Genomic DNA, 24,749 nt, shown 5'->3' with positions numbered 1-24,749 from the left:
TGGCCTAAGAATGGGTTATGAAGTATTCCCTCCTCCTCAAAAGTTTGCGCAAAATTGATATTGTTTCTTCCTTAAATGTTTGATAGAATTTGCCAACATAACCATCTGGGCCCATAGTTTTCTTTTGGGAAGGTTTTTGGTTTGTTTTTTTGTTTTTGGTTTTTTTTTTTTTTTTTGGATTACAGCATTTTTATTGGAAGGTTTTTAAGTATAATTTCAATTTATTTGACAGATAGAAGGTTTGGTAATTTCTGTCTTCCAGAGAATTTGTCCATTTCATCTAGTTTTTTTAATTTATTGGCATAAAGTTGTTCATAATATTCCCTTATTATCCTTTTTAATATCTGTAGATTCTGCTTCATTGATTTTTGCCCTAATGTTTATTATTTGCTTTCTTTTACTTTGTGTTTAATTTGCCTTTCTTTTTCTGGCTTCTAAGGTGGAAGCTGAAGTCATTGATATGAAACCTTTCATGTTGTTAATTTCCCCTTTAGTACTGCTTCAGTGGCATCCCACAAATTCTGCCATGGTGTGTTTTCATTTTCATGTGGGTTTATAGTTATTATCAAATTTGGAAATTTTTTAGCCCTTATCTCTTCAAATAATTTTTCGGTCATACCTCTCCTTCAGAGATTTCAACTATATCCATGTATTAGGCCACTTAGTTCATAGATACTTTTTTTCTATCTTTCTGTTTTTCTTTTTCCCCTTTGTGTTTCATCTTGAATAATTTCTGGTGCAGTGCCTTCAGGTTTACTGACCTTTTCTTATGTATTGTCTGATCTGCTGTTAATCCCTTCCACTGTATTTGCTTGTCTCTAACACAGTAGTTTTCATCTTCGGAAGTTCAGTTTGGATCTTTTCATCTCTTCCTTGTCTCTGCTTACCTACTTGCACATAGGTAACACAGTTATAGTAACGTGGAATATTCTTCTCTGGTCATTCTACCATTTGTGTCAATTCTGGGTCATTTTGAACTGGTTCTTTATTTTCCTCATTTTGAGTGGTTTCTTTCCTGCCTCTCTGCATGCCTGGTAATCTTGGATTAGATGTCAGACAATTGTCAGTTTTATCTTGTTTGAGTGCCGGATATTTTTCTTTTCCTAGAAGTCGTCTTGAGTTTTTTTCTGGGATACAGTTAAGTTACTTGGAAATTGTTAGACCTTTTCCTGTCTTGATTTTATGATTTGTTAGGGACATCTGGTACATTGCTCAGTCTGGGGCTAATTATGTCCTGCATACTGTACTCTAATTGCCCATGAAGTATGAATTTTTCTCGTCTGGCTCATGGGAAGAGGCATTATTACCAGTAGGGTCTTTGTGAGCCCCAGGCAGTGTCCCCTCCCGTCCTTTCATGTAGTTCTTTTCCCAGTCTCAGGTAGTTTCCTCACATGTGTGTGCTGCTCAGTACTCTATTGTATACTCAGGGGAACCCTTTGCATATATCTAGTTTCTCTTTCTGTGCAGGTCTCTTTTCTCTGGTTACCCTGTCTGTGAACCCTAGCTGCCTTGGACTTTCTGGACTGTGCCTTATTTTCTCCTCCCTGTGCTTCTGCCTGGAAACTTTCTTGAAGCAGTAATCTGGGGGCAGTCATAGGACTCACCTTGTTTATTTTCTGTATCTTACAGATCACTGTCCTTTATTGCCTGATGCTCAGTGTCAGGAAAACCATCATTTCATGTATATTGTTCAGTGTTTTTTGGCTGTTCTAGGTTACAGGGTAAACTGTTGCTTCATCCTGGTCCAAAACACAAGTCTTTTTCTAAGTCAGTTTCTTTTATCTTATTTTTGTGTGTGTGTGTTTATTATGCATTCTTAAAATATCATTCCCCATGCTGCCTTATGTGTTTTGTTTCATTTTCTTTGTCTTTACTGGTTTCAAAATTAATATATACATTTTCATCTTTCCTAGATATTGCCCTTGAATTTTAACTTACGCTCTGATTATTTATATTTTTCTACTGACATTTAGAATTAATCATTCCTGGAGCTCTTCCCTCTGAACCAGATGAGAACTCTAGCATACTTTTATTGCTCCGTTGCCTAACCTCATCATAAACTTGTGGTTCAAAGTATTAATTTCTTTGTTCACTATTTCTCCTTGTATGTCCCATTCTATGCTTCTAGTTTTTAAAAATTATTCACAGAATACATTCTCTTCGGTAGTTTTTAAAAAGTTGGTCACCATACCCCTTTACCTCACTTCTACCTAGACGACCTTGCTTCCTAAGTCAAAGTGAAAGTAAAGATCTTTGTACAGAAGATCTCTTTACCTATAAGCTCATTTACTTAGTCACTGGGCTTTATCTGTTTTTCCAGTCTTAGAAGATCCTGGCCAGTATTCTTCCTTTGACCTGTATTCTGTATTCTATCCTCTTTCAACTTCTGAACTCTTTTTTGGTATTCCCATTGTGATTATACAATGTGTTAAACCTCCTGGTACCTTTCTCATTGCTAGTGACCCCTTCCCTCTGTTTCCTCTACTCTTCTTCATTGCCATAGCCCCTTCTAGCAGACACTCCACCTTTCTTCTTCCTATCATGATAAAGCGTTTTGAAGAAATGTTTATATTTGTTGGTTTTTCTTGTTTGCCTCTGTTCACTTCTTTTAATGCATTGCATTCTGGACTCTGCTTTCTGCCACTCGACTAAAAGCAATTTTTTATGTGGCCTAGCAGCTGTCCTATAGACTAGTCCAAAAACGACAGTGTATTAGCTACTTCTGTATAACAAACCACTCTAAAATTTAGTGACTGGAAAGAATGTATTATTTTTTAAAAATTTACAGGTTGGCTGAGATGTTCTGCTGGTCTTGTGTGGACTTACTCAGTGTGTCTCAGTGAGCTGGCAGGTTGTCTGGAGGCTGGCTAATCTAGCACGGCCCCACTCGGGGAGATTCAGCCCTACTCCCTGTGGTCTCTCACCATTTATCAGGCTATATACCGTGCTTATTTCCATGGCAGTAACAAGGTCCCATAAAAAGAAGTGGAGCACATGAGGCCTCTTGAGGGTTAGACTTGAAACTGGCACGATGTTACTTTTTACCACATTCAGTTAGACAAAGCAAGTATAAGGCCAGTCCACTTTAAAGGGATGGGAATTTGTTTCATATTCTTCTTCTCCTAGCTTCTTTTTTTTTTTTTTAAAGATTTTTTATTTATTTATTTGACAGAGATAGACAGCCAGCGAGAGAGGGAACACAAGCAGGGGGAGTGGGAGAGGAAGAAGCAGGCTCCCAGCGGAGGAGCCCGATGTGGGACTCGATCCTGGAACGCCGGGATCACGCCCTGAGCCAAAGGCAGACGCCTAACGACTGCGCTACCCAGGCACCCCTCTTCTCCTAGCTTCTTAAATGTTCATATTCTTAGGAATTCTTCTTTTCCTTTCCATTTTTGCCTCACAGACCTCATCTCTTTTTGCAGGATGAACTGTGCCCTATATATCTGTGAAATATGAATCAGCAACTGGCAAACTAGGCTAGCCACTGACCTGCGTTTATATGGCCTACCAGTTAAAAATGTTTTTTTACATTTTGAAGGGCTTAAACAATCGTCATCAACAACAAAACAGAGGAGCATGTAATAAAGGCTGTATATTATCTGGCCCTTTACAGAAAAAATTACCCCTCCACCCCCACCCCTGATGTAAATCATCAGTATTTCATTCTGATTTTGCTTGGGATTTAAACTGATATGCCCCCCCCCCCCACCAGGTATAAGAGATTGGTTTCCTGGTTATTTGTAGGTATCTTAAACTCAGTAGGTACAAAATTGAGCTTATTATCTCTTCTTTAAGATTTATTCCTCATTGTGATTCCTTATTTCATCCATACTTTACATAGTCTGGCCTGTGCCAGAAACTTGACAGTCTGGCCTGACTCCTGTCGTATTGTTTTTACCTTCTTCTTTTTTTTTTTTTTTTTAAGATTTTATTTATTTATTTGACAGAGAGACAGCCAGGGAGAGAGAGAGGGAACACAGGCAGGGGGAGTGGGAGAGGAAGAAGCAGGCTCCTAATGGAAGAGCCTGATGTGGGGCTCGATCCCAGGACTCCAGGATCACGGCCTGAGCCGAAGGCAGACTCTTAACGACTGAGCCACCCGGGAGCCCCTGTTTTTACCTTCTTAGTAACTCTAAAATCTGTTCCTTCATTTCTTCTTCCCTTTGGTTAATTTGGGCCTTCAGTTCTCTCCTCAGTTCAGTATCACCCTTATTGCCTCACCCTCCACGATGCTCTTTGTATGATCTAATCATCTTCTCTTGCATGTATAGTATGGTTTATTTGATGTATTGGGACTGAGAAATAGCTGTTAGCTTGTAGAGTGCCATTTTGATTTGGCTGTGTGCTGTAGGCCAGAATGTAATGGAATAAAGAGCAGGTAGGTGAGGAGAAAGAAGCAGGAGTAAATTTAAACTCTTTTACGAGAAAAGAGGAACAGAGTTAGGTATTTGTTATTTTTAGAAAATACATTTTTACCACAGCCCCCTGAGTAGTTGAAATATTAAACCTGGATGCTGAGCTATGAGAAAATTAAATACTAAGGAAAACCTTAATATTAAAACGTTTGTGAATATTTCTGATAATTAAGATGAATGGAGTTTTGTAAGGTTTTTAAAATTATATTTCAGTGGGTATTTCATGTAAGCGGTTGAATATACTACAATTATAGACATCTTAGTATTGGGGAAATTAGGAAAGTTTAAAAATGTATACGTGTAAATTTTATTAAAGCTTGAAAGAATGAGTACTTAAGGTAGTTAATGCATTCATTCTGTAAAATTTTTTTTGTTGAACTTGTAAATATTATGTGTTGTGTTATGTATTACTATTTATTCCATAATTATTTGTTTTCCTAAACTGAAAAAGAGTGAGAGATTGTGAAAATGGAATCATTTTTTTAAAAAATGTGCTCCAATTCATTTTAAAAAAGAAAAAGCACCCCTTTGGGGGGGGGAAAGGGGTTGGTTGGTTGGTTTGTTTATTTATTTATTTATTTATTTATTTATTTATTTATTTATTTATTTAGAAAGTGAGTACACGCATGAGTGTGAGGAGCAGCAGGAGAGGGAGAGAGAATCTCAAGCAGACTCCCCTCTGAGTGTGGAGCCCGATGTGTGGCTTGATCTCATGACCCTGAGATCACGACCTGAATCAAAAACAAGAGTTGGACACTTAACTGACCACCCAGGCGCCCCCCAAAAAAGAAAAAATACCTTAAAAGACAAGTTATTATAATTGCGAAATGCTGTTCATTCATACTTGAAAATGGGAAGTCAGCCATTCTTTAATCATTGCTTATTGAGCACTCTTAACTATAAGGAAGAATTGTGCGAAGCATTGTACAATGGGTATATACGGGTACAAGCCAGTGAGGGTCTCGTGTCTTGTTCATAGTTTAGTAGAGTCTGCTTTCCTTTAAGGCAACTCAAATTTCTCAACATATTAAACAAGACTATTATTAGATTCATTGTCTAATTTTTTTTTCTGATCTATGAGTTTTCAGATGGTTGTATTAAAATCTATGTTTGCCAGTTTTTCAGTGCAAACTGTTCAGTTTTGGCTTTATACATTTTTTTCTTAGTACACTTTTTAAATATACTTATTTTAAACTTGTTTTCAGAAGGTAGCCACGTTATTTGCCTTTTCATGGTATAGTACGTTCTCCTATTTGCATAGTTGAATTCCTTCCTGACGAGTTTCCCTTGTGTGCATTGGAGTTTCCATTCGCAAGCTCAGTTTGAGTGAGAGCTTCATGATGTGTATGTTTTCCTTTCTACTCTCACTACTTACTACCCCATTCCTGGCTGTTTTATTAATGCCTCCACTGGCTTATCAGTTCAGAACTTGGTCTTTTTTATACTGGTATGTCAGCTCTCCCAAGGATATTACACATCTGTTTCCTCAAATATATAGCAGTTTATCCTAGTCTCAATCGTGCAGCTGTTCCTGCTTCCTTCTGCTAGTCTAGGAAACTAATTTCATACCCAGATTCCCACCATGAGTTAGTGCTTTGAATCCCATTATGTTGGGGGAAGTAAACTTCTAGGTGTCTTTATTTACTTTCAAGAAATAGAAACTCCTGCTTTTAACACTATGAGTTTCTTTGTATTTCTTACCTACTACAATTTTTATTTTGTTTTCAAGTGTGGAAACCTTTTAAATAATTATTTCATCCTTTGTTGTTGATATGTGCTCCAGGGAGGGGGCAGGGTCTTGTATGAAGTTAAAAGATCATCTTGACAATAGTCATTATGTAACTATGACAACTTTTTTTTTTTCTTAGGTGGGGGGGGGGCAGGGCAGAGAGAGTGGGAGAGAAACAATCTTAAGCAGGCTCCATGCCCAGTGTAGAGCCCGATGCAGGGCTCAGTCTCACAATCTTGATTTCAGGATTTTGGCCTGAGCCAAAAGCAAGAGTTGAACACTTAACCAGCTGAGCCACCCAGGCACCCCGTGACTATGACAATTTTTAAAAAGGTATTCTATGTACCACCTAAAATCATCCTGAATTACATAGTGGTTAAAAGTCCCAGACCATCCAGAATACTGGAGTAAACCAAGATGCCCTAAGTTCCCATCTGCTTTGATTTTTATTCATGATAGGACAACAGTGAGAGCAGATTAGGAGACAGGGAATGAGAAGTCATATTCATATATATATATATATATATATATATATATATATATATAGCATTAACAAATTGCAGAGTTATCCAAAAAGAACTCAAATTGAGAAAGTTTTATTAGGACTTCTGCTTCATGGTGGAAGATTGAACTATAACTTTACCACTGTGGCCAACCATCCTCCTTGAGACCACAGTGAAAGTACAGAAAAAATGTAGAAAGCAGTTAATCCAAGATGGTAAAGAGATTTGGAGGTAAATGGGAGGTCATAGTGGACAAGATTATTTAAAAAAATTTGCTTAAACAAATTTGCATAATGCACTGTAGCAGGGAGTGTGTGAGTAGAACTGAGAAAGGTGCAACCTAGAATACAGGACAAGAACACTACAAAAGGGTAACTGATGTAATTCCAGAATGATTCAGAGTTCATAAGCAATAGGCGCACGTAATTGAATAAATGAGTGAAGAGCAGAGCTAAAAGTAGGTATTTATTCAAGGTTGTTATAGGGAACAAGGGCTCCACTTGAAATTCTTACGCATCAGTTAGCTCATCCTGGAATTTACTTGTAGGCATAACTGTGTAACACTTCTTTTCGAAAAATTGAGTGATTTCATTGAGGAGAATGTTAAAATTTTCCATGTGGATGTTAGTACCCCAGAATAAAGCCTCCCTTTATTCTAAAATTCACACAGATCCAGTTTCACAACAAATACCCTGTTCCTGACTCTAAAGCAAAACCTGGCAGTTAGCCTGCCTTTCCTCAACTTCGCCTACACAGAAAGCATCCACTCAGAATTCCCACTCAGGAGAGAGACCTAGTGATGAATAAGTCTGCTCAGTGGAAGAGTACCCACTATTCAGTAGAGGAAGCCCACATGAGCTACCCAGAACTTCAGTCTTAAACACAGATAAATAAATAATGGTTGATTGATGCAGGGGGAATATCAGATAGCAGTGCATACATACAACAACGTGGTTGAATCTCACAACGTATTGAGATATAGAAGATAGTCACAAGAGGAATATATAACATTTATTAAATATACTAGTAGACAAAGTTAAACAGTAGTGGTTGGGAGAGGGTATTAGATGATAACCATATAAAAAAAGTGATTACATTTTTTACCAAAAGTTAAGATATTGTTACCTTTGGGGATGTGGGAATTATAATTGAGAAAGGGTACATCAAAGGTTTTTGGGGCACTGGCATTCTTCTGAGTAGAGATTATACAGGTGTTCTCTATAATGAGTTCTATATGCTTTTCCATGTGTGTGTTAAATTTCACAGTAAAAATATTTAAAGTTAAAAGGGGATCCTGGAGGAGACTGAAGCAATCCTATAAGTAAGCATACCTGTTTTTCCGACGAACTCTGAAAAGATGATGTATTCATAAAATAGGAATAGGGTACTATGAAAAAAGAAACAATTGATGAAATTGGGGAATATAAGTGAGGTTCAGTGGGGTGGAGTCCGGAGCCGACGACCAAGAAAGAATTCTTGAGGCGTCTTTGGTGCAAAATGGTGGTTTATTAAAGCACAGGGACAGGACCCGTGGGCAGAAAGAGCTGCTGCCCCGGGGTTGTGAGGAATGGCCTATTTTATACCCTCAAGTGGGGGGAGGCTAGGGATAGCGTAAGTCTCTAAGGAATTTTGGAAGCAAGGTCTCCAGGACCTTGAGGGGGCTAGCTGCTGTTGGGAAAGGGTCATTTATTACCGTCTAATAAAACCTTAGTCATGAGACCCTTCAGATGTATATCGGTGGGCCATATGCTTGGGGGATGATTGCCAATACATATCTTGGCGGGGTTAGAGATAAAGAAGTTTCCAAAGGAATTTTTATACGTTAAAGTAGACTTACAGGATCTTGGTGGAGGGGAGGGGGGTCAGGCTAGGACTGCATTTTGCCCTTAGCAAAGTATTAACATCTAGGCAGCTGAATTTCTAGAGGAATGTCACCATGCCTGTTTCAAGGACTTGTCAATGGGCTGTAGGTAGTAAGAACTGTTTCTTTGTCCTTTAGGGGAGCCAGGAGTGCCTGAGGAATGTTGCATACATCCCATGGAGGTGGGGGTTGCAGGGTGTCAGCTTCTGTCCTCCGATTGTTATGAAAGGTGGGGCAGCTGAATCCAACGTGGACAACATGGATGAACCTCCTTGAGGAGAAGGTATTATCTGTTAGCTGGAAGTTATGGCGGTGAAGGAGTCTTGGCACTAGGCAAGGAGACATCAGATATGACAAAACAAGGTTAATATTACAAGAAGAGATCTGAAAAAAAGATCTTTGATAGTCGACCTTTGATAATTTTCCTCCAGTCCAGGAGTTTAAAGCAATCACTAAAGGAAAGAGATTGTTTAAAGTGCCAATTTGAGTATTTATGTCGGTTAGAAACCCAGAAATATTTTGTGGTAATCTGGACTGTATACACAGCCTTGTTTTTATGCTACCACATATTTCACCTTGTATAGCAGTTAAAACATCTAACATCATTCTGTTTCTTAAAGCTGCTTTACATATTTGTATTACCCTAGCATTTAATAGAGAAATGCTATTTTGAGTGTCATTTAGGGCTTTGATCATATATTCAAGAGTTTCCATGTGCCAAACAACATTCTCCAGTCTCAAAGAGGTAACAAAGATAGATGCTAGGTGGTCATACCAGTGAGACACAGAACATGTCCACCCTGGTTTTAAATTTGGAAGGTTGGCTGGGTTGGTAACAGTTTTAATAATGCATCCATGCATCCAGGCAAAACCCAGAGTACAGTGGCTTATCCAAGCAAGGAGGAAGCTATGGACACAGGTTAAGTTGCAGAGCCATTGGGTCCCAGCCAGGAGCCAGTCATAGGAGCTCAAAGGTTAAAAGTATAATTGCCAGGAGCCAGTCATAGGAGCTCAAAGGTTAAAAGTATAATTGCTGGGGCGCCTGGGTGGCACAGCGGTTGGGCGTCTGCCTTCGGCTCAGGGCGTGATCCCGGCGTTATGGGATCGAGCCCCACATAAGGCTCTTCCGCTGGGAGCCTGCTTCTTCCTCTCCCACTCCCCCTGCTTGTGTTCCCTCTCTCGCTGGCTGTCTCTATCTCTGTCGAATAAATAAAATCTTTAAAAAAAAATGTATAATTGCTTATGGGAGAACCTCAGTGAAAGGACTAAAATATAACTTGATTTTTTAAAAATCCCAGGATATAGAGGAAGAAGACGAAGAGAGACTAAAATTTGAGAGAAAAGAATAATAGAAAAGCAGTCTAAGAGATCCAGTTTCCAGCTAGTAAGAGTTTCAGAAGAGAGAAACAAGCAGGTGAAGTGGGGAAAATAAATAATGGAAGAGAATTTTCTCAGAGTTGAAAGATGCGAACCTGTAGTTGGAAAAGTGCCGAGCACAATGAATGTAAGGAAACATTTGAGCAGTATCAAAATGAAGATGTAGAGCTTGGAAAGGCCAGTTCAGTGTGAGGAAGGGGGATGGAGAGAAGAGGACACGTTGAGCCGATAAAACAGCACTGCTGATGTCTCTCACTCATGACGCTTGATGTTACGGGATGTTGGAGCAGTACCTCTGATTACCTCTGAGGAAAGATGATTTCCAACCTTGAATTTAATACCTTTACAATATAAAATTAAGAAGGAGAGCATAATAAAGGCATGTTCAGGCAGCAGAGTTACAATCCACATAGTCCTTCCTGGGAAATTATGTAAGAATATGATTCAGTTAGGGTATTAAGGAGGGCACGTGTTACATGGAGCACTGGGAGTTATATGCAAACAATGAATCACGGAACACTACATCAGAAACGAATGATGTACTGTATGATGGCGAATGTAACAATAAAAAAATAAAGGTCATATTAAGCGCATAAAAAAAAGAATATGATTCAGTTAAAACAGGCGTAAACTAAGACGATGTATTGAAACAATGGGTACAACTTAGGAAAGCAGGAAAAGAGAAGTCTGGAGGTGATCTCTATACAGTACGCTGAGAGGATAACCAGCTTGGGAGGAAGGCCTCAAGGGCGATGAAATAAATGTAGGTGTGGACTCAGTGTATGTGGAAGTGACACGCCTGAGGGGCTGGGAAAGAATAAAAATGATGAAAGAAAAACAGGAGAGACCACAGACAGGCAAGTAGGAGGACAACAGAAACAGCACATTTTTAAGCGGTTGATGAGAAACCCAAGACAAGACTGGGCAGCTGGTAAGGTAGTAATGGCATCATTCACCAAGTGAGTCAGGACATTATGACATGACCACAACATTGAAGTAACAGTATTGATGGGGATCTTTTGTCATCGTTGTTTTGATACAGCTATTTTAAAATAGTTCCTTCCCATATAAAAAATTACTGTCTTCTGGTTCATTAGCAAATAAGGTACCCAAAAGGTACCCTCAACATTTCTCTCTCCTACACATATTCTCTGTCCCTAAATATGAGGGACTTTCCCTGTCTACGTAATTCCATATTGCTTTAATATTTTACAAATATGTGTTATCTTTTATGATTTCCAGTAACTATAAAGGATATTTAAATCTGTTGGAATTAACTTAACATCTAAGTGTAACTTATCCTCTAAACCCATCATCATATATTACCATCATCATAAAATTCTTAAATGTAAGTATGACGAGTATTGAAAGCTGTTAGAAATTTAATTGTGATTTTCTCATGCAGTGTGAGAGAAAACTCTTATCTTCTGTTCCTCTGAGTGTCTTCTCTAATACCTAAGCACTTTAAATGTTAAGAGACTCAGAAGCCTACATAAGGCAGAGGGCTCCTTCTAGGTATTTAGATGGAAAACAAAGGAGATCATTAAGCTATCAAATCATTCTTGAAAGTATATTGCCATTTTATATGAATGGCTATTTTATGTGAACTTGACAAATCATTTAGTGATAGAGGTCAGAAAAATGGTTATCTTTGGAAGTTGGGTATTGATTGTGAGGGCCACATGAGGGAGACTTTGGAATGCTGGAAAAGCTCTATATTTTTATCTTGGTGGATTTATGGATGTATATATATGTAAGAATTCATTGAAATGTACACTTAGGACTAAAGGAAAAAAAGTGAGAAATAAGAGCATTTGAGATGCAGGTTATTGAAGGTGCAAGTGAATTACTAAAGTATTAGCAGACATGTTGTTTAAAGTGAATGGTGGCACTTTCCCGTTTATTACTTTCTATAACAGAACATGATTTAATCACACAAATTACGTGTATTCCAATAATGCATAAATATATACAGTAAAGATTGAAGGACTACTTTCTTAGAGGTAATCACTCTGCACAGTTGTCTTTTCATACCTTTTCTATGTGTACAGTAATATTCTTTAAACATACAAATTTTTAGTAGTATCAAACTGTATTATTCTGAAACTTGCCCTCCCCCTATTTAATAGCATATAATGGATATCCTCCAATATCAGATTACAGATTCACCTGATCCTCTTTAATGATTGCAGTTTCTCTTATAGTCTGTTTATACTGTAATTTATGTAGCTACATCCCTAGACCTTTGAGGTTATCTTACGTTTTTACTAATGGATACAGTGCTCTGATGACCTTTTTTCTTTTACATCTATACTTGTGTGTTTGTGCAAGTATTTGTTACAGGATAATTCCAGAAGCAGAAAACCTAGTTAAATTTTGATAACTACTACAAAATTGCCCTCCATTCCCAGCACCTATGGACCATAACTTTATCTACATTGGATACTATCAGTTTTTAAAAAAATGTTTGCCAATTAAATAGACAAAAATGGAATTTTTTAATTTGCTTTTCTGTGGTCACTAATGTAGTTGATCTTCCTTTCTTATGTTAATTATCAATTTGTGTTTCTCTTTTTAAATTACTTGTGTGTGCTCTAAAGCAATTTTCCTTATTTAGTTATCAGAGTTCTTTGTATAGGGTATTAACCTTTATTTCTGTTAATATATGTTGCAAATATCCTATTTGATTTCTTGTCTTACAGATTCATTTATGGTAGCTTATACCGTATGATGCTATAAATCTTTTCCTTTGGTTCCTTCATTCTGTGTTTTGCCTAAGAAGATCATCTGCTTAGGAAGAGCAGACGTCTTCTTACATTTTCTTCTGGAATACTTACAGTTTTGTGTTTTACTTCTAAATCACTAATCCACCACAAATTTATTTTTGTGAGCTAAAGATACAAATATTAAATGCATATTCCCCCGAACAGATAGCCAGTTGTTCCATAAACCACCCAGCAGTCCATCCTTTCCTCTCACTAAAGTAGGAAACCAGTGCTAGTGCTCTGTGAATGATTGACAGGTTGTAAAAGTATGCTGTTTTTCTTTTTTGTGCAGGGAGGATGTGAGTTTTTAAGCAAAGTTTAAGAATGTAGGGTGGGGCTCATGGAAAGGGATAGAATAGGGTTGCCTTGGGAGTTACGCTCTTGCCTTGGATAGGATTAAAAGTATAGATGGGGTAGAATAAGAATACATGGAGGGCAAACATACAAAGTAAGAGCTATATAAATAGCAATCGGGTGTACCCATTCAGTAGCTTTTTATATTATGCAAAGTGTTACTACAAAGGAATTCTTGGGCTTTTTTCTCCTTTTAGATTTATTTTGCTTTATTGTGTATGGCACAGAAATCACCACTAACCATCCTAGAGAAAAATGGGCTCTTTTTAGTTAACATCAGATTCAAGTGTATCTCATGTTTAATCTTAGAGCTTGTATAGTTAAAGTCATTAGTATATGAATGATAATTGTTTTCACTTCTAAAAAAGTTTGGCTGTGTGACACTGACAAACTATGTGGCTGAAGAAAAAGACTCCTATGCGTGTGAAATACCCCATCCAGCAGAAAGGGATTTCTGGAAAGTTGGGTATACATGTAGAGGGAAGTGATGAGGGCATATTTTTACTGTACTAAATTTGAAGTATGCTGCAAGTAAGGCTGTCAATGTAATTTTTAAATTGTTGACCCCAGTAATAGTCATTATACTTGAAAAAGATTATTTCATTGTCTTCTGTCTTCTCTTTCTTCCACCTCCATCCTTCCCTGTTTCTTTTCATTACAGACCATACATCAGTTGGCGGGCTGGGAGACAGTTTTTATGAATACCTACTAAAAGCATGGTTGATGTCAGATAAAACAGACCACGAGGCGAGAAAAATGTATGATGATGCTATTGAGGTAATTCTTGTCAGCACATTTACCTGTGAATATGCAGTATGTTTCATAGTGACCAGTGAACACCTATGTGCATTTGGCTCTCAGCCCTCACTGTAGAATCTTAGTATTTTAATCTAAAAGTCTTGTATTGTTTTCCTTTATTGTGGCATTTTAAAGAAATTGTTGAAGAATATGTAATATATTTATGTATGAAAATTTAATTACTTTTAGTTATTGCCTACACAGACTGGAAAAACTTCTGACTTCACACACATTTTCATAAACATTTCTTCTTTCAGCTGACATTGAACCTACACATGGAGAGCCTTGTGGATAAATAATAAGGGCAAAACACTTATGTAATATTTCCCACTCGCCAGGTGCTGTTGTACACCCTTTTACATATATGAAATCATCTCATCATTACTGCCATTTTACACTTGAGAACCTTATGGCACAAAGAGGTTAAGTAACTTGCTCAAGTTGGCAATAGCCAGTAAGTGATGGAGCCTGGAACTGAACAGTCTGGCTCCAGGTGCTGTGCTTTTAACCCCTTTACTGTATCGCTTCCTATTTATATAACCTCTTACCACAGTGTTGTGACAGTTTAAAACTGGAACAGGCTTCAATCTTGGAAGCACTTATATGTGATATTTCCAAGTAAGAACTGTGAAAAAGAAGTGTGTTACCCACTTATTGAGTTATTTGCTTTGTGATCCAGTACAGACCCATAGCCCATTAGTGATTTTAATCTGTTTTTAAAGTTGTGTTGAGGCGCCTGGGTGGCTCAGTCAGTGAAGCGTCTCACTCTTGATTTTTGTGCAGGTCATGATCTCAGGGACGTGAGATCGAGCCCCCTGTTGGGCTCAGCACTGGGCGTGGAGCCTGCTTAAGATTCTCTCTCTCCCTCTGCCCGTCCCCCTACCTCTCTTTCTCAAATAAATAAATAAAATCTTATTAAAAAATCAGTTTTTGAAATTATGTATATATATTTTAATTTTATGATTTCTATTGAAGTATAGTTGACACATAATGTTGCATTCATTTCAGGTGTACAGCATAGTGATTCGACAAGTCTTTAATACTGTGCTCACTACAGGTGTAGCCACCATCTGTCACCATATAACGCTATTACAGTACCATTGACTAAAAGGACCATAGTTCTTTTATCCCTGTACTTACTCATTCCATGACTAGAAGCCTGTATCCAACTCCCCTTCACCCATTTTGCCCATGCTCCCACATTCCTTTCCTATTCTTGATATTCTTAAGTTTTATTTTCTCTCCATTTTTCTCCATCAAAGTTGTTTGGGATTTTCAAAGAAACACATTTAGGCTTTGTTGATTTTGTATAATTTTGTATATAATACCACCATTCTGACCGTAGTTGATCAGTATTCAGAGTTATTGTTGTGTTTTTAAATTAAAGCAAGGATCTTATTATCCTTTTTATAGCCTTACTTTTGGGGAAACTAATTCCCTACAGTCGTTTACAGAATGTACAGGTGTTAAACTGGTATTTGGCATATGGAGTTTAGTCCATTGTAGGCATTCAATAAATGTTTCTTGAGTAGGCATCTATGGAGTGCCTCACGTGTGGAAAACATGCCAGATTCCACGAGGCCCACAAAGATGAAAAACTTTGTCCTTGCATTTGAAAAACTAATCTTCTTATTTGTGCTTCAGCATACTACAATAATCAAAACTTATAAATCAGTGGTAGTCCCTTATTTTGCTTATCACCCATTCCTTGTTCCCCTGTCAGCCTAAATACGAGTATCTACCATTTACTTACAAAATGACTTCTTAAACATTTATTGACTACATGCTACACTTATAGGCCTTCTGGAATATAAGATGATGAATGAGGCATAGTCCTTATAATTCTGTAAAACAGCCGTTATCATTACAAGGAATACACAATAAATTTTTCCAAAGCTGATTGTTACCAAACTTGTCAGAGAACACCACACAAAAATATGGGTTAATTCTTATTCCTCTTTATTGTCAGAAAAGTATAGTCTCTAATCATATATAATCATTTTCACCTTTTCACCAAAGAGAACTGAATTAATGCAGTTTCTTATACTTTTCCATAGAATTATCTCTAAAGGCAGAGAATTAATTTATAGCCCCTCTTAGCAAAGTCTGAGAACATAGTCCACAGGAACAAAGCTCTTAAAAATCTCATTTTTAAAGTTAAATGTACTTGTTGAACTCTACTTTGTGTTACATTCAAGTTTAACATAAAATATTTCTCTTGCCATGCCTACATCTTTTGAGTAAAACTGGCATTCCAGGAAGATGGGCTATGTTTATCACATGGCCTCTCATAGCCATGGCACAGCACCCAAACAGGTGCCTAAGTTTGCAAAGTAAGGGGCTGGGCAGTTAAGTTTGAACTTCTAACTAGTTTTGTAAGCTTTATGACATAAGATGTCTCACCTAATAGTGCCTTTTTAAAGTACTTTGACAAGAAGTATAGTTACATGGAAAAGGAGAAACCATTTTAATTATGAAAATCATATTTTTCTGATTAACCTAGATATTCTTCCTCTTCAGTTTTGTTGTATGAAATAGAAAATAAATTGGTAGAGCCTTATGGGTTATAACTTGTCATCATGATTTCAGTTGACTGATTCTTATGAATTCCATTTAGCTCTAGAAGGAAAAAACCTGTAATACAGGTAGTGTTATGTAGGTCAGTCTACCCTCTCCCACCTTGTCTTTGTCGTAGTAGTGATGGTGTATTTGTTAAAGATTCTGTGCGACTTGTTTGCTCTCCAAAACTTACTTACTATAAATTAACTCTTCCAGTTTGGGAAAGTTACTAATTCGTAGAATATCCCATTACCAAGGTTTTATGGTAGCTAGAAGGATGTAGTAAGTTTGAACACCAACACTTTGCTTCCAAAATTTTGAATATCTACTCTTTCTTATAGGCTATAGAGAAACATCTTATTAAGAAGTCCCGAGGAGGTCTCACCTTTATTGGAGAATGGAAAAACGGGCACTTGGAGAAGAAGATGGGGCATTTGGCCTGTTTTGCTGGGGGAATGTTTGCCCTGGGAGCAGATGGTTCCAGAATGGATAAAGCTGGTCATTATTTAGAGCTAGGGGCAGAAATTGCACGTACATGTCATGAGTCATACGACAGAACTGGTAAGAGTATTAATAACACTAACTGCTTAGACTAACATAATCTCTAAGTTAAAAATATATCCAGGAATTAGAAGAAAACTATATAGGCATTTTTCACTTTGAAATAGGTTACTCTAATACAGTAAATAATTTTCTTAAGAACTTGAATTTTAATTCTGGAAACGTGTTCCTGCATCATTTTTAAAAATTAGTCTGAATTGTACTGATTTTATTAATAAAGATTTTGAAGAAATTGTTTTAATGATGAGAGGCAAGGCATTTGAGGATATATGGGATGACTGTTTTAATGTAATAAGAATCCATTTTAGCCATTCATTTCAGCTTCTGTAAAACTAGTTACTTAAAATAACACAAAATTGGCTGATTGAGGTTACTTGCCTTGAATATCCTCTTGTGAAAATAAGAATGACCAAAAAATAATAGTAGTTATATTGAATATATAATTGGTATCTAGGTCTATTAGTGGTTTCGTAGTCAGTTCACCAATAATTTTTGAGTTGATGGTGCCTAAGACTAATAAGATCTGATGTTGCTTTAGGCAAATATGTAATATTTCTGGGCTTCAGTGTCCTTACCTGGAAAATAAGATGGTTCTCAATGGTGAAAAAGATTGTTCTTGGGGGTGAAAAAAGACCTTTTTTCCCCTAATATATAAAGAATAGATATATATATATATATATACAGTCATAGATAATCAGTGTATATTTATTAAAATTTCATGGGGAGAGAAAGTAATTAGGTTTTTTAAGAAGCCTGAAAAAAGATTGAAAAATACTGAAGTAGACCTACCAAGATTTTTTTCTGGTTTTAAAAAAGTGTTTCTTTATGAAATAATGGAAAATGTGTTCCCAGAAAGACTAAAAACTAGTAATTTCTGTTTGCGATTTCAGAAGTTGAATTGTTGCTTTTATGAAATAACTGAATTTCCATTTTAGGATTATTTTGCCATCAGGTACCATGACACAGATATGACTGGCTTAAAATTTATCCTAGTTCATCTTAGTTCATAAATCTGTCAGGTTATTTTTATATAATAAGGAATTGAACTTTTGGTGAAATTGACCTTTCAAGTTCCCTCAGTAACTAAGTCAGGGATTCCATTTCTTGACAAAATACAACTAAGTCAAAAGGACATTGAAGCAGATGTTATTTTAGAGTGGTTTAGTGTTGGTATGTAGTACATAGAAAGTTGGTGATCTAATTTTAATAGAAGCTAAATTATGTTGACTATATAGAATATCAAATATATTTAAAAATACACCTAAAATTAGTAAAACATTGAGGACCAGAATGGATATTCAGTGTGTACTAGGACCCATGATAATAAGACTTGTTATGCAGATTTTGACCACAAATGAAATAATAGATGTAAAATAGTAGGATTTCATACAGCAGACATATTAAAAATATAATATACTATTGTTATTATCATTAATTATTCTCTCCATTAAACATGAACACCTATGATGTGCCAAGCCTTACGCTGGATGCTTACAGATGAAAGTATGAATAAGACGTATCCCTTCCTTTGAGAAATTCATAGAATACCGGAGTTATGAGAGGATTCCCTGTCGCATTTCATAGAGACATTGCTGATGCTGATATGAAGTACTGTGATGCTGGAGAAAGGAAATGTGCCCAGGATTCAAAAATCCCATGTTCCACTATCTATTATCTCTGAACCTTAGCCAAATCGTGTAACCCGCCTAAATCTTGGGTGCTCCATCTGCAAAAAATTGGAACAATAATACCTACCCTGTCTTCCTCAGTATGTTGTTGTGAGTATAAGTGAAATTTTAAGCAATCCAGTCTGTGGTTACGGCAGTCATGCTGGTTCTAATGGTCACTCGCACATGGCAAGTCAGTGAGCCTGTGCCCCTCTTTGCCGTGGTGTGCCCTAAAAGATTACTGTTTGATTTGTGTCCTGTATTTTCAAGTCTTTCACTGTTTTTACATATCTTTAATCTCAGCTTAGATCCTTTCATTAAAAGGTACAATCTTACTGTTGCTTCCTTCCCACTTGGTTATTCCATCTCCTGTGTTTTGGTATAGCTGTGCTATAATTTTTTGGCCAGATTGTTTAAAAATACCCATTCACTTTTTAGCAGTTTTTCCAGCTAAATTCATACAATAAGGACTTTGGAATTTCATTTTCATTTGTTATCAGAATTGAATAAACATTAATTCAGAATTTGGTAATCTTCTATATTTCACCATATTGACGATCATGGTCTGCTGCTAAATAATTTACCTAGGTTTGTAAGAACCATTGCTGAATCTTCATGAAACTAAGTAGTAACTTAGTGTCATTTCAGACATTATTGTATCTACATTGGGAAGCTAGGTTGATACATTCTTTTATTTTATTCTGAGATATAATGTGGAATTGGTGCCAAACAAGATCTTAGACTTCCAAAATATAGTGCTGTTCTTTTTTTTTTTTTTTCTGGGTTTCTAGATTTAAAAAAACAAACGAACAAAAAAACTGAACATGAATAAAATAAGACTGTTATTTAATTTACTTCTTATAGAAGTTGGCTAAGGTCTTCTCTAGACTATGTGCTATTACATTTGGGGGAAATTTTGATGTTTAGATACATGTAACATACTCAAGGGACAAAAGATCCATTGGACATGGAGTTTTGGACATAACTCTTTTTCCTTAAGAGGAAGTTAATAGGAGGGAAATAGTTTAAGTTCTTCCCTTACTGTTAGCCTACTGAAACTATTGTCAAATCGCCTGTCCCAGAATATTCCTCATGCTTTGTTTTCTTTTGTTGAATTTCTTTTGTTGACCTGAGATGCTTGTTTTTCCCATCTCTACAGATTCTACCTATCTGAAGGACTCGACCTGCAAACTAATCAGTGCCTTTTTTAAATGTATCTTTCACTGTCTTACTTTGACCTTTGTCACATTTGGTATTTTACTTCGATTTTTTTTTTTTATTGGCATGTCTCTTAATTTTACTTACATTATACGATTTTTGCATCCTCTTAGAGTTCTTTTTACCCAGGCACTAAACTATTCATGGTTTCAACTCAATTTTTACTTGCTGGATTAGTTTCCTTTTAGAAATGAAGTATCCAATGTAAATGGGAAATTTAAGATAGAAAATAGAAATTAAGTTCAGGATAGATTGTTAGGAAATCATTTTTTACAATTCTTAAACAAAGGAACACCTAAGAAATGATGCCCTCAGAAACACAAAACCAGTGATTTGACCAGCCTTATGGATGTAGTATATAATTTAGGCTTCCACATTTTTATTTACCAACTCCTAACAAAGCAGATAACGTTCTCTTTCCGTTGTGTTTTATTTGTGAAGTTATGAATGGCCAATAAGAGAGATACAATTTTTAGTGAGAAGTTTAAAATATTAGTTCTGTGAATGATTTAAAATAGTTTTAATCAAGTTTTTTTTTTTTTTTTACTTCTAGTTCAGGTGATATTAACATTACAGAAGTTATTATCTAATTTAAAGTCAGCCTTAAGATTAACATTTTGAAAACTCCATATGATCACCTCTTAGCACTCATTCTTTGAGAAAGGAGAAACATAAGAAATTCAGATAAAATGACTTCCTCTATTTTTTTATTGGATTGCCATCATCTCAGTGCTTATGATGTTTGACTTTTGTCATCATTTTAAATCATTTATTAAATGCCAAATCATATTTGATCATATGCTGACCTTGTCAATAAACTGGATAGAACTTCTCTAACAAAAATTATTGATGAGTTGTTGGTTAATCCTAACCTCAAATCCCATTGAGGAGTTGGTCAAAGCTTTGTATGCACACAAAGTTACGCATACAATTTCAGAGGCTTCTTGGCAGAACACTGTCTTCTTCCAGAGCCTATCACAGAGTTCATGACCCTCAGGTTGAAAATCTCCTGCTTGAGTTCTGCTTTAGTTCTCTAAGACGTATCAGTAAACTCTTCTGGATCATATGTTTTGCTTTCAGTAGAACTATCTACCATTGGTACAATGTTTTTGGTTTTGTGTTTTTTCTTGGGGGGGTGATGGTTGGTGAGAAAGACCTGATTTTCACATTTGTATGGGATTACTTAGAGCTTACAGTGTCTCCCTTGTAGTGCTGAAATTTGGCCATAGCAACACATGTCGTGCCAGCAGCTATGGCATGATTTTGTTTATGGTCTGCCAACATTACAGTTCTTGTTTTACCTTTTCTTTTCTGAGAAAATATAAAAATGTCTAGCATTTTTGGAAAGAGGTGAGAGACCTTGAGAATACCCATAAAAGGAAAGAAAAATGGCAGCTGAGAGTGGTAATTGTGTGTGAGTCCAACATCCCAGTGGAAGATGACTTTACGTTGACCAGAGTTAGGGTGCTTGGTGTGATTAGAAAGAGGTTATTAAAAAGACTTTCATGCAGTGCTGTATTCTAGCCTGAATGGAAATCATATCATTCAAAATATAGTATGTAGTGTTGAAATATATGTGTAATGGCCCTATTTTATTCAGACTGATAAATGGGCAATACTGATGAAATTCTGGGTGATTGACAGTTTAAATCTCTTCTTTGCTATATATACAGAGGCTATAGGAGAAAAGAGTTTATCTTTAAAACTGGTTTAAGTTTGAAAATATATTGCTTTTTATATACCATAGGTTGCTTGAAAAGAAAAGTATATAATCTACACCTAAATCTAATTCAAGGTCTGAGCTCTAAAATGTTTTCTTACATATGTTATATTAAAAGGACTTTAAAGTTGTTTTAACTTTAAAAAAAATAATTCTGCACAGTACAATTATCTGTCTCATTTTATTTTGAAACAGAACAGAATACGTAATGTGCTTATGTCTAGCTTTGCATTTGTTGCCAGAGGATTACTAGACTGTTGTCAGTACAGTTGGATTTAGCAGTATGTTGATGTACATTATGTATGAGAAATATTTCATGTCTGGATAATAGGAATATTTATAAGGCTAGTATAAGAAAACCAAATGTGGATCTTTTAAAGTCACTGATTTTGCAAAACAGCAACAATAAAAATAAAAATGAACATAACTTTACATTATACACCATTCTTTCAGGGGAAAAAAAAGCTCTGGCGAACAAACACAAATGGTTTATTGTGCTCATTTGTTTCTTTTGTCATGTTACAGCATTAAAGCTGGGTCCTGAATCATTCAAGTTTGATGGTGCAGTAGAGGCTGTGGCAGTCCGGCAGGCTGAAAAGTATTACATCCTCCGTCCAGAAGTAATTGAAACCTATTGGTACCTATGGCGATTCACTCACGATCCAAGATATAGGCAGTGGGGCTGGGAAGCAGCACTGGTAAATAAGCCAATATTTCATTTTGTGTGCAAGAGCGTTAAATCAAGCCTTCCCGTAGTGCTATGTGTCCTCATCCATGTTACTTCATGTTCAGTAATTGTAGTGCTACTTTCATTTATCTGATGGAAAAACTCTGTTACTCAACTTAAATTTCAAGTTTTTTTTTTTTTTTAAGATTTTATTTGAGAGAGAGAGGGAGAGCAGGAGCGGGGGGGGGGGCAGAGGGAGAGGGAGAATCTTAAACAGACTCCCCACTGAGCACGGAGCCTGTCTCTGTTGTGGGGCTGGATCCCAGGATCCTGAGATCATGACCTGAGCTGAATTCAGACTCTCAACCAACTGAGCCACCCAAGTCCCCCTTAATTTAAGTTACTTAAGCAGTAGAAATAAACCTTAGAATCCTAGTTCTTGATTAAAACTATTTTCCTAGTGGTGTTCACTCATTATTATTCTTGAATAATAAAAAGTCATTTAAAAGGCATTATGGGTTTTTTCTGTTTGCCAATTAAGGCTTAACCTCTAGAAAAAAAAAATCGTAAAACTGCCCAGACTCACAGCCTGAATAGATTACCCACTATTCACTTCAGCTTGTGTTCCAAGTAATTTCTTGGTGGACCATCATAAGAAGAATCCGTGAATTGTTAAAATTTTTCTAGATTGAAAGACTGTTTATTTATCTATATATGACACATAATGGTTAGTAAGTAAAGAAGGCAAGTGGTTTATTCCTAAAATACTAGCCTTTCAGAGAACCCCATGTCTATCTGTATACCTGGGGAGGAAGAAAAAATATTAGTCTTGTCATGAAAGTATAGCACATTCCCAGGAGTGAGGGAGTGTTTTATTCTTTGAGATAAACTAATTATGCTAAATAGCAGTAGCTATGATGGATATTCATATTCCAATTGTTTAACTTAAGCTTGCAGCCTCAATAGAATGATGACATTCTAGATGAGATAAATATTGTTAGTAAATTGCTTGGGTAAGAATGGGCAAGATAAGTTTTAGGGTGGAATGTAGACCAATTGATGTAAAAAGAAGGTTTCACAGTGGCAACCAGAGTATAAAGAACATGAACTGAAATAATTATGCTTTAAATTCAAGTTTCAGACGTATGCCATGGTAAGGAAAGGCAGGGTTGGAGACAAAAGAGGAGACTTCACATCTTAAGTGGAGGTTACTTTCTCGTCTATCACTGGCCTCCCTTTTCGGTGTGAAGAAGGTAAAGGGAAGTCAGGCTGAGACAAAAGAATAGTATCTTGTATGTTTTCTGTAGCTTTAGCTATTCCATTCACATCTTCAAACTTCCAACTTGAGTATATTTATATGAAAACTTGCCTTCAAGAAATGACTCTAAATTAGTCATGCCTCCCTGCTACTTTCTCAATATCCTTAAACTGCTCTGATAGTTTTCTGGTGGTAGACACATGATCATTGCACAGAACATGGCATTTAAAAACTCTTGAATTCAAAATATGTTTAAGATCTTTAGATAGAGAGGGGTGCCTGGGTGGCTCAGTCGGTTGAACGGCTGACTCTTGATTTCAGCTCAGGTTATGATCTCACGGTCCTGGGATTGAGCCCTGTGTCGGGCTCTGCACTCAGCAGGGAGTCTGCTCAAGAATTCTCTCCCTCTTTCTCTGCGCCTCCCCCCCACACATGCACACATGCTCTCTCCTCTCTCTCTCTCAAATAAATCTTTTAAAAAAATATTTAGATAAGGTACCAAACTCTTTGTTAAGAAGACTTTTAAAACCCAGCTATAATAAAAATGGAACTATATAAAAATGAACAGCTTGATTAAATAAAAACTTTCAGTGTTAATTAGCTTTTCATTAGAAAGGAGGAAGAACAGAAGAGTAAGAAAAGTAGTAAGATTAGGAACAAGAAGCCATGGCAGTAATGATTAATTAACTGTACCTTCATTTGACATATCTCAGGGCTAGGTAGAGGAAGGAAAGAACCACATGTGATTCAACTTCTCGTGAATGGCGTAATTTGGGAGCCATATGCCTGCATAAGCAGGATATTTGCTTGCTATGAATTAAAAACAGGGTTTTGAATGGGTTCCATTTGACTTACTGTGTTTTATTTAGACATGTTCAAAGATGTAAGAAGAGATGTAAATTAAGAATTTTAGCTCCCAGTTGGGCGGTAGAGCACAGTAGTTAATAATAATGTGGAGCAAATTATTACTCTTTGCCTTAGTTTTCCTCTCTGAAGTAGAGCCTATTAAGACAACCTCATGAGTTGTTGGATATTTAAATCTTAATACATGTGAAGCCCTTAGAAGAGCCTTCAGCATGTAGCAAGAACTTCGTAATGGTTAGCTCTTAATATTATAATTATTGTAGTAGGTATGTGGGTGGGTACTTCCTGCCAGTTGATACCCCCTGTAATGCCTCACTTGTAGGATCATAGTATGATGTCTCTCATACAGTATGTTTGCAGTAAATATTACCTCATTGCTATCACTATGGAGGTAATACTGTTGTTTTAAGCGTGTTTTATCTTTAGAAGTGAA

The 24,749-nt window shown here is 36.5% G+C and overlaps 1 protein-coding gene across 2 annotated transcripts in view; it reads left to right on the top strand.

Moving 5' to 3' along the window:
* Positions 1–24,749, top strand: part of MAN1A2 (mannosidase alpha class 1A member 2) — a 186,742-nt gene that overhangs the window by 129,966 nt on the left and 32,027 nt on the right. For both annotated transcript variants that reach the window (XM_008710367.2, XM_008710368.2), the window contains exons 9-11: positions 13,666–13,781; positions 16,703–16,922; positions 22,053–22,225. In XM_008710367.2, the coding sequence (XP_008708589.1) occupies positions 13,666–13,781; positions 16,703–16,922; positions 22,053–22,225 (509 nt within the window). The remainder of the gene's footprint in view (positions 1–13,665; positions 13,782–16,702; positions 16,923–22,052; positions 22,226–24,749) is intronic.

This window comes from Ursus maritimus, unplaced genomic scaffold (genome assembly GCF_017311325.1).
Source record: "Ursus maritimus isolate PB19 unplaced genomic scaffold, ASM1731132v1 scaffold_12, whole genome shotgun sequence".
NCBI classification, from domain to species: Eukaryota; Metazoa; Chordata; class Mammalia; order Carnivora; family Ursidae; genus Ursus; species Ursus maritimus.
This window is presented reverse-complemented; position numbering and strand designations above follow the sequence as displayed.